Source organism: Copadichromis virginalis, linkage group LG12 (assembly GCF_057382275.1).
Source record: "Copadichromis virginalis isolate Kocher_CV1m ecotype Utaka linkage group LG12, C_Virginalis_male_GT1.1, whole genome shotgun sequence".
Classification (NCBI taxonomy): domain Eukaryota; kingdom Metazoa; phylum Chordata; class Actinopteri; order Cichliformes; family Cichlidae; genus Copadichromis; species Copadichromis virginalis.
In genome coordinates, this window is record NC_140629.1 from 1,554,028 (window position 1) to 1,566,741 (window position 12,714).

Here is a 12,714-nt window from a genome sequence, read left to right on the forward strand (position 1 = left end):
CTTTTAATTCAAGTGAATAAACCTGAGTTGTAAAAACAAATTCATTTTGTCATTATTTTAATAATTAAATTAGTTTTCTGGTAATGAAAATTATGATTTAGTTGAACTCAAAATAATGATTTCAATGCAATGAAAATCTAGCTCAAGTGAATGACATTGTATTGAGTTGGACCAACCAAAACCTTTCACATCATTTTAATGTACTTTTTTTCATTTTAGCAGTATTTACGAAATTGTGTTCTACTGACTCAATTTAATTGAATTGTCATGATGTATGTAGATTAGGTTGGACCAAAATAGATGTATTACGTGGAAAACCTGCCATCAGTCCAATTGAGTTCATCCAATGACTTATTTTTTTGAGTGCATCTGGACTTACTGTTGTTTTTTAATCTCTCATTGCAGCATTTGTGCTTCCTAACCCTAATGGAGTTGAAACAGTTAAATGAATAATTATAAAAAGGTTTCATCTCTACAGACAGAGAGAGTTCTCATCTCTCCTATCTCTCCTTCTATCTCCTCTCCTTTCCTCCGTTCCCTTCACCTCCTTCTTGCCTTCTGTCCTTTCACCTACCCCAAAGGTCATTTTGTTTATGACAGAACTGTTTTGTGATCCAGTTCTTCAAAGTAGCACACTGAATTCAATTTTATTTATACAGCAAATAACAACAAAAGTTCTCTGAAGGCGGTTAATACTGTAAGGTAAAGACCCTACAAGAAAACAGAGAAAACCCCAACCATCATATGACCTCTGCGAGTGAGCGCTTTGGCAACAGTTGGAAAAAAAATCTTTTAATGGGAAAAAATCTCCAAGAGAAGCGGGCTCAGGGGGGGGCGGCCATCTGCTGTGAGCGGCTGGATGAGGGGAGGAAGTCATTAATGGTATTAAGACTGTTTGAGGGGGAAAGAAAGTCTTCAAATCCACTGTGGAAGTGTTGCATACACCTTCACCCTTTACAGAGCAAATAAAATCATTTTATGTTTTTGGATCATTTTACGGATTAAAAACTTTGACATAGTCATCGTCTGGTGTGTGAAGCTGCATTTCCTTGAATAATGGAGGTTAATTAGCTGAACAGATCAGCAATAAATAAATATTAATTAGATTAACTATTGTCTACTTGCAAAGAAGAGTTAGAATGATCAGTTTCAATGAGTAATTATTATAGGGACCTTATTTCTTTTAGTATTTTAAACCCTGTATTTCCTATTGCTATTTACTAGAAATATGTAGTAAAATGTATCCAAATAGTCCAAATGAGTGCAATTTTTCACTCATTTAAAATAAGTACAAACTGTTACCTCAAATTATTGTGTAGATTTTATGTGTTGTTTTTTATGGTGTAGCAGGTATAATTTTTCCATGGAAGGAGCAGGTAACATGCAACTAAAGGGAAACAACATCAATAGTTATCTTTATTCCTATAGCATTTTAAATACATGTAAACAACAATGAATAAAATCTACTAAAAAGATCATCTTTACAATAACTAAGAAAAAGAAATAAGGAGGGTTGCTGTGAGTTAAGCCTGGGCACAGGGTGTTTTAACTGAAAAATACAAGCAAAAGATTCATTATAGTGATTTAATATTAAGAAAAAGCGAGTATTTGTATGTCATCCTGTGCTGTACGATATACTGTAGAATCTCCATGTTGTCTCCATGTTGAAGGCTAAACTGTGGCCCAGTGTATTACTGACGTACTGTAGTTGCTACAGCTTTACACATGACACCACATGCAATTTTGAATTTTGCATTCATTGCAGCATTTATACTTCTGGTGGTAGGATTGGAGAAGTTAACATTAAAAGCAACTATAAGCTCTGATTACAGCATGCAAGTGAACTGAAGGACAGTCGTATATTATTTGGATTTTTTCCACACAAAAATCGAAATAATATCATTCATAACAAATAATAACATCTTACATTCATCTTCAGTGGGAACGTGTGTAACATTCCTTCTTGGAACTCCAGAGTTGCCTGACCAACAGTAGTTCCTGTTTTTCTGTAACTGCAACAGTGGAAACAGATACTATTCCTGGATGTTGCGCGGCAGCGTGGAGCTGCTCTGTCGTTTAGGCTCTGCTCCTTATATGTGATGAAATTTGCCTGCAGTCATGGCCCGCGGCTATGGCTGCCCTAGAGACAAAAGAAGATGGGCTGCCACCATCATGTTTAACCACCCCTGACACATCATCACCCTTATTGTGCCTCTCAATCTGAACACACACACAGCAGCAGCAGTAGTCCAGGGCAGCAGTGCTGCAGCACCATCTGTCAGCCTGGTGTCAAGTGGCCCTTGTCTCCAGTGATTATAAGAGCTCCTGCTGCCTCAGGTGGTCCATGGACCAGCACACCATCTAGAGGGCCAGGCCAAGCCATATGGTCTGTGGGGCACAAGGGGGCACCCAGGGGAGGTAGATCTCCTCTTGCCACTGGACAGTACAGACAGCATCCACAGCCCACACTCGTGACTGTCTGCTGAAATGTTCTCGTCAGGGTTGAGATGAGGGTGAAGGACTTGACAGATATGATTCAGAGTTTCTGAAAGAAGCTGAAGAAAACTGTCAGATAGGAGGACAAATCAGTCAGGCCAAAGCTAGCCTCTTATTGCCTTAATATTATCATCAAAGACAAACTTGTGGATGTTTCATGTAAAGGTTCATCCAGATAAAGTGATGAAAACCAAGTTTTTATTTAGAAAGTTTGGTGAGGCTGGATTTTTGCAAATCACAACAACCATCACCTCAGTGTAAGGTGTACAGTAATACAGACCCTAACACCCAGACAACCCCCTGTGAGCAAGCACTTTGGCGACAGTGGGAAGGAAAAACTCCCTTTCAACAGAATTAGGCTCAGAGAGGGGCACCGTCTGCCCCGACCGGCTGGGTGAGGAGGGACAACAGGACAAAGAGAGGGAGAAATAATACCTCAGTCTATTGTCTTAATCACATAAGAATAACACAGTTTTAGTCTGCTTTTCCTTACATCATCACTAATATATCACATGGAAAATTTGATTTTACAACTAATATTACAATTATATTACACAGTCTACTCTATTGACTGTGGGGCTAAAATCAGCAACTATTCTTTGCATGCGTGCTCACCCATAGAGACACATTTCAGCCTAAATAATATCCTGACAGTGAAATTTTAAAAGAGGCTTTTTCTGTTTAAAGTTAAAGAGAAGGACTATTTACACGTCCAAAAGTGTGTTTATATCGTTAAGCATCAGCAGATTTATATAATCTTGTTTTGATAAGTTTGACATAGATAAATCACTCGTAATATAATTGTATCAGCAAATCCAAAATGTTTTGTATCAATGCTTTCTGTTTTTAGTGGACAATGAAAAGACAGTGATCACATGTGTATTAAAAATAACACAAACTAGCATTGCAACAGGAAACAATAAAATCTTAGTTACTTCCTGTACTTACACTAAAAGGTTACAAATAAGGATCATCGTGTACACAGACAGGAAATAAATGGAAAAACCACACAGTGTCTCAGGAAGGTGCGCTGGGCCTTAACATGCCACCACCACATACTGACAGAAGTTTTTAGATCTCTGCTTTTGAGATGGAATAAAATTCTTCCAGAAAATATTCCCTCATTCTGGGCTTAATGATGGTGATGGAGAACAATGAAGGGAAATCTGAAAACAGTCATTTCATATAATAAAACTAATTGTTTGTGTTCATTTGTTCTTGTATTTGCATTTGGACATTTTGCTAAACTGTAGATTGTCTCAATCATCAGTCTGTCTTATGATGTCTCCACAGAGCTAAGAGAAGAATTCCTCTCGTTTCAATTTTGGGAATTTCTTCTTTTTTTGTTTTGATAATAATAATAATAATAATAATAATAATAATAATAATAATAATAATAATAATAATAATAATAATAATAATAAATGTTTAATGTTATTGGCCCGCCACTACATTAGTCTGACGGTAGCATGACACAATTCATTTCCACGACAGATTCTAGCGTGGTTGTGGAGGCTGCTGCAGGTGTGATGTGTCCACTCCCGCTGTGTTAGTAGTTACTTACTAACACAAGAGGGCGTGTTGGTGTGTGTCTGGGCGGCTTCGAGGGTCCCGGCCTGTCAGATTTCGGGCTTTCTGCTGAACACCGAAGCAGGACGCGTCTGCTCGTATCTTTCGTTAGTTTTCGTTACGTTACTTTTGTCTGTGTAAAGAACTCTCACGTGCAAGTTCGAATTGCTTTCTGTTTCTAAAAGCTGGCCGCACAGCTGTTTTCTGAATTTCCCATTTCGAGGAATTTAAAAGAAAAGAAAGTTTACGCCCACGTACAGTTGTGTTAACAGCACAGACAGCCCACGGACAGTTAGACAGACATATTCTATATACATATCTCCCACGAGGTGCAATATAATTGTGGATCTAACTGCACACTGATAATCGCTTTAAATCTATGAGCGTATTCAACAGTGCGCGCCCGGCGATTTTTCGCTGTGGCCTGCTATATGTTCCATCACAGAGACGGTAACAGTGATGTGAGGCTTTCCTTTACTGAAATAATATACCGTAACGATTAGCTATATGAACAATAAGCAGCTTTGCTGCAAACTAGAATAAAATGAGAGAAAATGAACAGATCAGAAGAGGGCAAAGCAAAGCTGAGAAACAATTGATATGCAGCAATAAGTGTGCCAGTGTGTGTGTGTGTGTGTGTGTGTGTGTGTGTGTGTGTGTGTGTGTGTGTGTGTGTGTGTGTGTGTGTGTGCTGGTCAGGGTCTGCAGAGCCAATCAGCTGCTCATGCAGATGACGTGCTGATGTCCTACGTCAGCCCCGTCGCTTGTCAGAGTTGCACACACACTGGAAACACACACGTACACACACTCCCTATCCGAGCCGGACAGTGCAGCTCCTGGTCCGGCAGCCCGGCAGCGGAGGACTTACCCAGGCTTCCAGGCTCCGCAGCCCGCTGTGACAGTGGACCTAACGTCGCCTTACTTTGTGGACATGGGAGACATGGGGGACCCGCCGAAAAGTAAGACATGTGTTCGATGTTGGATCCATGCTGGAACTTAATTCTTCAGAACTAAGAGTTGACTTGGTTACGTGGTGATCTCCGCAAACACAGTATATGACTTTCCCCTATTAAACTCGGCACACACACACACGCATATATATATATATATATATATATATATATATATATATATATATATATATTTATATATATTTATATGAAAGCTGTGTTACCTCCTATATAGTAGTCTTGATGATGATAATAATAATAATAATAATAATAATAATAATAATAATAATAATAATAATTGGTGTGCTAAAGAGTGTTTCATGTGTTCTTATGTTGTTGCCCTTCCAGAGAAGCGGTTGGTGTCTCTGTGCGTGGGCTGCGGAAACCAGATCCACGACCAGTATATCTTGCGGGTCTCTCCGGACCTTGAATGGCACGCCGCCTGTCTCAAGTGTGCCGAGTGCAGCCAGTACCTGGACGAGTCCTGCACGTGCTTCGTCAGGGATGGAAAGACTTACTGTAAACGGGACTACATCAGGTAGGACGGCCGGGACGGGACGGGACGAAGAACTGGAGCAGCTCGAAAATTGGAATTATGTTGTTTTGATATTTACAAGATCAAGTTGAGATGATGCGGACTCGTTTACTCTCCCTGGAGTCCCTTTGCCACCGGGCACATTTCATTTGACGTGTCAGAATCACAGTTACTTGATACAGCAGCTTATGTAGAAAGTAGCGCCAGCATTTCGTAATGCGGCGATAAGACGTGGTTTAACGTTCTGGAACAATATAATTCATCCAGACCACAACTCAAGGTCGCAGGATACTCCGGAGCAAAGTCTGAAAAATCACACAGAGCGAGAACCCGCAGGACGTTTCTGTGCAGACAGCAGACAGCTCACTCTCACAATTCCTGTTCAACTTCACCAAGCTCATTTACAAGTTCATAGTTTTATTTAATTATATTTGTAATAATAATAATCACAACAGCAGCAATAATAATAATAATAATAATAATAATAATAATAATAATAATAATAATAATAATAATAATAATAATAATTTAAATTAAAATGTGGACATCTCGGGCGTTTTGTAATTATTACAAATAAGTAAATATTAAACCATTATTATTATTATTATTATTATTATTATTATTATTATTATTATTATTATTATTATTATTATTATCATCATCATCAGTGTGTAGTGGCCGAGCTGTGTGCCGTGTGAATGACCAGCCCTGCATGTGTGTGCCTCGCAGGTTATACGGGATTAAATGCGCTAAATGCAACATCGGCTTCAGCAAGAACGACTTCGTTATGAGGGCCCGTTCCAAGGTCTACCACATTGAGTGTTTCCGCTGCGTGGCCTGCAGTCGGCAGCTCATCCCGGGGGACGAATTTGCTTTGCGAGAAGACGGGCTCTTCTGTCGAGCAGACCACGATGTTGTGGAACGGGCCAGCCTGGGCCCCGGGGACCCGCTGAGCCCCCTGCACCCCGCCAGACCGCTGCAGATGGCAGGTAGGACTGCTGCTGCTGCAGACCGGCACTTCAGCTCACACGGTGTGTTCAACGCTGACTTGGTGTTTCCTGTATTTTTATTTTATTTTTGTAGTCCTTAAAAATGAAAGACATTTCGTTTCTTGTGCTTCAAATCTGTCAAACGCAGGCTGCGATATCAGAGGGATTTACTGCCCATGTTTGATCTGTGTTTAACGCGTTTCCATCGAGGGGAACGTGTCCCTCCTGCCACAGAGAGTGGAAGTGTTCTGCTGTCATATTTGGTTTGTTGGCCTTATTTTAGTGGACCTGTTGTCTGCTCATGCTTTTGGCTGGTGTAACTTGTTTTCTGCAGACTGTGGGAGGATTAGAGAAAGGCCTGAGGTGCGCTTCTGTCCGAAAAAGTCCAATTATTCTTGTTGGAGGGGATCAGTAAACACGGCTGCTGGTCCTTCTCATAGTTTTGGTTATTCCTATCAATGTTTTAATGGCTTTGGGCAGCCTGCTCCATTCCTGCTGTAACAAATAATGGCTTTGGTTCCGATATGTCAGAGTGTTCTTCCACATATTAATCGAATATTGAATGAGACCGGAAGCTAATTAAATAACGAAAAAGCGTCTTTTCCAAAGGCCAGCTTTTCTCTGGATGTGTGAGCGCAGTTCTGAGGTTCTCTGATGCTCAGGGACCACAGCCGCGCGTTTTTTAATGTTACCAAGTCAAAAACATTTCTACAAGATGCTGAAAGAGATTCAGAATTCACAAAATTGTGGAAGAAGCATACGTGTGTGGAGAGGAATTAAAGGGAGTCCGCTCGCGTGTCCGTGTTTGGAGTCTACGTGTTTCATTTGATCGGATGTTTTTCACTTTTTTCCATAGCAGAACCAATCTCTGCCCGTCAGCCCGCTCTGCGGCCTCACGTACATAAACAGCCCGAGAAGACCACCCGGGTCCGGACGGTGCTGAACGAGAAGCAGCTGCACACGCTGCGGACCTGCTACAACGCCAACCCGAGGCCCGACGCTCTAATGAAGGAACAGCTGGTGGAGATGACCGGCCTCAGCCCGCGAGTGATCCGGGTCTGGTTCCAGAATAAGCGATGCAAAGACAAGAAGAGAAGCCAACTCATGAAGCAGCTACAACAGCAGCAGTCCAGCGACAAGACGGTAGGTGCTTAACGCGATCACCAGCCCACACACCCGATCACACACGATCCACTGACACCCCGTGTATCAAAGAGGCCCGTGATGTGGCACCGTGGTCGGCAGGCTGCTTCCGTCATTAATCAAGGTGTCAGTCCCAGAAAGGCCTCAGAGCAGATTTATTCATCAAGTTCAAATCAGAAGTTCCGTGACAGGCAAGAAGGACTGTGCACGAGCTCACCCGGGCTCTGAGGTCAAGCATGCACACACACACACACACACACACACACACACACACACACACACACACACACACACACACACACACACACACACGTCTATATTTATGTGAAATACGGACATAATGTGATTGATTGTTCTGCTGATTGAGCAATCGTGCACGTGAGTTTACACGGCAACACCCCCTCGCGTGTAATTCTCCCAGTAACTGTGCGTGGTGCTGAGCAGGATGCTTCCGTTTCTTGCAGAACATCCAGGGAATGACGGGAACCCCGATGGTGGCAGCCAGCCCGGAGCGGCACGACGGAGGCATCCAAGCCAACCCGGTGGAGGTGCAGAGCTACCAGCCGCCCTGGAAGGTGCTCAGCGACTTCGCGCTGCAGAGCGACATCGACCAGCCTGCTTTCCAACAACTGGTTCGTGATTTCCTGGTTCGCGCTCAGACATTAACACACTGCTGATATCAAAAGTGCTGTGATTTCAGTTTTTGAGGACATTCAGCAGCTGCTCTGAACAACTTTTTGTTTTTTTTAATAGTGTGTGTCGTTTGCGAGCACTGCTAGGTCCCTTATCTATCTATCTATCTATCTATCTATCTATCTATCTATCTATCTATCTATCTATCTATCTATCTATCTATCTATCTATCTATCTATCTATCTATCTATCTATCTATCTATCTATCTATCTATCTATCTATAGATATAGATATATATATAATTCTTAATCTGTTGAAGAATATTGAATTAGCATGGACACATAACCACTGTGACCACTGACGCTACGTTTTCTACGTTTATTTCAAGTATGTAAAATTTCGAGGGAATATGGTCAGATGCGCTTAAGCGCACAGACACGAGGCTGTGGGTAACCCGAAAGACCAGCAGTGTTTGTTCTCCACACCGGCCACACACGGCAAAGACACGTGCAGCGCACCCGGACGATGTAAACCAGCTTTCTAAATAAAATTAAAGCATTTTGTGTTTTTCCCGTTTGGTTCCGTTTACTCTCAAATTAACAGACTTTCAAATACCTGTAAAAGCGAACACCATGCCATCCTCGTTCCGCTTCTTTTATCGCGCAATTGTAAAGCAGTAGACTACAAATCTATTATTATTATTATTATTATCATCATCATTATTATTATTATGACGTCGATGGTTGCAGTGACGTTGACGGACGGATTTCCTTTGGAAACTTTGCTGACACACAGGCTGAACTGCGTCCCTGAGCAGCAGCACTGACCTGCCCACGAGTAGATGTAATCCAAGGCCTTTTAGTGTGCACGTGTAAAAGTTTCAGCTGTGCTTTTAAAGGTTCGCTTAATGTGCTCTGCAGGTGAGTTTCTCGGAGGGAGGACCGGGTTCGAACTCGACGGGCAGCGAAGTAGCGTCTATGTCGTCTCAGCTTCCAGATACGCCGAACAGCATGGTCTCCAGCCCCATCGAGGCCTGAGCCGGCGCTGCGTGGACAGACACACACAGCCCCTTTCATATCACCCTTCTCGACTGCACCAAGCAACCCCCTGGTTGTATTTTGACACTGTGAAGACAATCATGGGATTTACCACAGTCACACATTCTAACGTCCAGAGGAGATAACGCGACGAGTCCTCGCGGTCGGTCGGTGCTGCCCGTTTGCCAAACAGAGAAGGCATGAAGCTGGCTTCACCGATGAACGGGACCCGGCGGCGAGGAGAGAGCTCGAGATTCTCTGTACTCGCGACATGCCGCACGCGACTTTCAATAGAAACTGTTTTGTTTTTTTTTTTTTAATTCGACACACGCACCTCGTCATATAATAAATGACTGTGTGGGGTGTGGGCGGGGGTTCTCCATTAACTACATGATTTTCTTAAAGACCCAAGTACTAAAGCATTTGCAACAAGGTATACCTCTATTTTGCCACAAGCTTCGTGGGACATTTGTGCGAGTTAGTGTCCGTCCAACATTTTTTTTCTTCCCCAAAGATGTGTAAATTAATAATAACTTAAAAAATACTGTTAGCTCCGGAAGGAAATGTTTTGTTTGTTCCCGTGCAGCAAGATTATTTATTATTTATTGTCAACAAACTTGCCACCTTTTGTGTAACTTTCTTAACTGAAGTAAAAAAAAAAGAAAGAAAGAAAACCCCAAGGCGTTTGGTCTGTCGCTTGTTTGTCGGAATCAACAAACAAAATGACAATAAGGAGTTTACCTGCACGTCTGACGCGTGTTTCTCTGTGAGCGGACACACATCAGCTCTGGTTAAATGCCTGGATGGGTAGACTGTGGTTAATTGGGTGTCATGTTAGTGCAGATGCTGTGTCAGGTTACGTATACTCTGCTACCTGCTGCAGCGCAAAGTGCACCGCTAAACATCTCCAGCCTAACAAAACGCCCGACCTTTAAAATCTTCTTCCGTCTAAAATGTGCCGCGTGGATCTTCATTTGTACGCATAGCTGGATTACGTTTTAAGAGACACGGCCACACTCGGCACTGCACACGGTGCCATAACGTGGCCGCAACAGAAAAAATTCTACTTGTTTTAAGAAAAGTCCAAATTAAAAACACTAAAGCTATTCTTACTATTCCCTTTGCCATTAAATAACCGAGTCAAAAAGAAGGTGACAGAACCCACAAACGCACACGGTGCGTGCCGTGAATTTAAGCTTTCAGTATTTGGACAAATGTCCAAAGCAGTCTCAGGGTTTTGTGAACATCGCTGTTCTATAATGTTTCAGTGTGGATCAAAGTGCAGGTTTTAAACAGTGTTTGAGTTTATTATTTGGTGTATGGGAATGTGTGACTGCATGGCTGCGGTGCGGGGTGCTCATAGCAAACAATATCGACTTGTCTGGATTATACAGACACTCATTGTTTTCTGTTTGACATTAAAATGTATGGATTTGTTTTTGAACAAAAACAAACAAACAAACAAACAAAGAAACAAAGAAACCCAAAACACTGTAAGAAATGTAACATCTAAAAAACAGGAATCAGCATTTTGTCCTAACGGCTAATGTTATGATTTAGAAACGATATATTTAATATTTGAATGATTTCACTAATTTCTAATAATAATTACATATGTGTCTAAATTTGTGAATGAGAGAAAGCTAATTCTTTTTAAATGCAGGTTGCTCTGAAATGTAAAGTGGTGCTCCGCAGCGTCAGCAGGGCTGTCTGAATGCTTTTTACAATAAAATCTCACTGAGTCAGGAGGTTTAATGAAAAACAGAAGAAGACAAACTTTACAACACAACATTGTTTACTATTGTCAGAGAAAAGATGCCCGTGCCCTGAATCATCAGTATCCAGCTTTTACAATACAAATACTGTACTGCAAAAGCATTAACCTCCAATGCAGGTTGTAATTCGTGCATATTAAAATGCGGTTCTGTCCTTCATAGCTGGGACGTACAGTATATGATTAAAAGTCCAAGCTGTTATTACAGGGATGGCAGTGAACAGAAAAGCCAAGTTACAGGATGGTTTTCTTGATCATTTTGCATTTTACTCTGCATTACTGATCGAGCATTTTTAACTCAAATGTAGCAATAATTCCCAAAATCAAATTAAGAATAATGTTGGTAGCAGCTGCCAACCACAGCAGCTTCCATGCTCTGTGTCATCCGAGTAGAGTGACTGTTTATGTGGTTATTGCTTTGGCTTGATGGCGATTTGGAAACATCACCTTGCTGAGTTTGGGAGTCTTCAGCAGCATGTGTAAAAGACAGTTATCATGGTTAAACACCCATACGTTCCTGTGATGTCTTTCTCACCTCCCATCTTTGGTTGTGCCAGACTGTATTCACATGAACACCAGGCATGTTCTCGTCAAACTCTGACAGCCCAGAACATAATAGAAACGCTCAGTCTATACCTTACATGCACAGTAATTATTCAGCACATTTTCTGAGTCATTAGCTTTGTTCAGACTAAAGAAAAGCTTTGCCTCAAAGACCAGAGTCATATTTCAATTTGACCACAAATGGCAGATGGTAAGAGTTTTACATATAATAAAGTGGTTTTTTTTAAAGAGCTGCTATGTTTGCAGTGGGTAGAGATAGAGCAGATAGAAGGGAAGCTAAGCACCAGCACAAAGACTTGTGATAACGTACTCTACAGGTTTGTCTGGCTCAGGGACCGTATTCAGAGCTGACGAGGAACAAAAGCAGCAGTGTACCTTGGGCAGGCTGAGGGAAATAATTGCTGGCCTCTGGATGAGACCACATTGAATTGGCATGGGAAATGAGCAAGGGAACTAACCCTCCCAGAAATGTGGCGCCTGACCTCTCAGAGGCACCAAGGTTAGAAGAAATAGGAAGTCTGACAGAACGACTGGTCACAGGCTTTAAGGAGCTGATGCCACGTTTTCTTTAATGACAGAAACCTACATCTGTATATTTAATATGTGTTTTCAACATAACGCTGTCACTTATTATCCAAATTGCATAAAATTCTGGCATTAACACAACTCAGAAAATATTTTTGTTAAATATGTGCATATTTGTCATTTTGGAGAACTGAGTCCTTCCATCTAAAATCATCAAAATTGTATAACATTTATTCAGCTGAACCCTCGTCAGTTTGCCCAAATGTTTTATGGTCCAGAGTCTGAATAAATTGCTGTGAAATGTTAGCATCATATCTCAAATACTTTTCAAGATATATGCTTTTTTTGGAAAATGGTCTGCAAATGCAGCTCTGAACATCAAAGTCTCAAAAACTATTAAAGATAAAATACAGAATTCTTCTCTTGCCTTTTGTTCCAGGACCGGTAGTTTGGGGCAAATGCATTAACAATGTCTAAACACTGACTAGTTATGAAGAA

The 12,714-nt window shown here is 41.5% G+C and overlaps 1 protein-coding gene across 2 annotated transcripts; it reads left to right on the forward strand.

Moving 5' to 3' along the window:
• The first annotated feature begins 4,862 nt into the window (after positions 1–4,862).
• On the forward strand, positions 4,863–10,033 carry isl1a (ISL LIM homeobox 1a). Of its 2 annotated transcripts, none has more exons than XM_085474296.1 (6): positions 4,863–5,024; positions 5,364–5,553; positions 6,280–6,539; positions 7,396–7,682; positions 8,147–8,314; positions 9,237–10,033. In XM_085474296.1, the coding sequence occupies exons 1-6, from the start codon at positions 4,997–4,999 to the stop codon at positions 9,351–9,353; spliced, it is 1,050 nt and encodes a 349-aa protein (XP_085330422.1). In that variant the 5' UTR covers positions 4,863–4,996; the 3' UTR covers positions 9,354–10,033. The 2 variants fall into 2 exon arrangements, with proteins under 2 accessions (XP_085330422.1, XP_085330423.1); XM_085474297.1 differs by having other exon boundaries at positions 7,399–7,682.
• Positions 10,034–12,714: the final 2,681 nt, after the last annotated feature.

Bases quoted from the DNA above. Each gene is read 5' to 3' on its own strand.
- isl1a (XM_085474296.1), top strand. From the start codon at position 4,997: ATGGGAGACATGGGGGACCCGCCGAAAA. The intron at 5,554-6,279 runs GTAGGACGGCCG...TGTGCCTCGCAG, and splicing joins TGTAAACGGGACTACATCAG to GTTATACGGGATTAAATGCG. The intron at 6,540-7,395 runs GTAGGACTGCTG...TTTTTTCCATAG, and splicing joins CAGACCGCTGCAGATGGCAG to CAGAACCAATCTCTGCCCGT.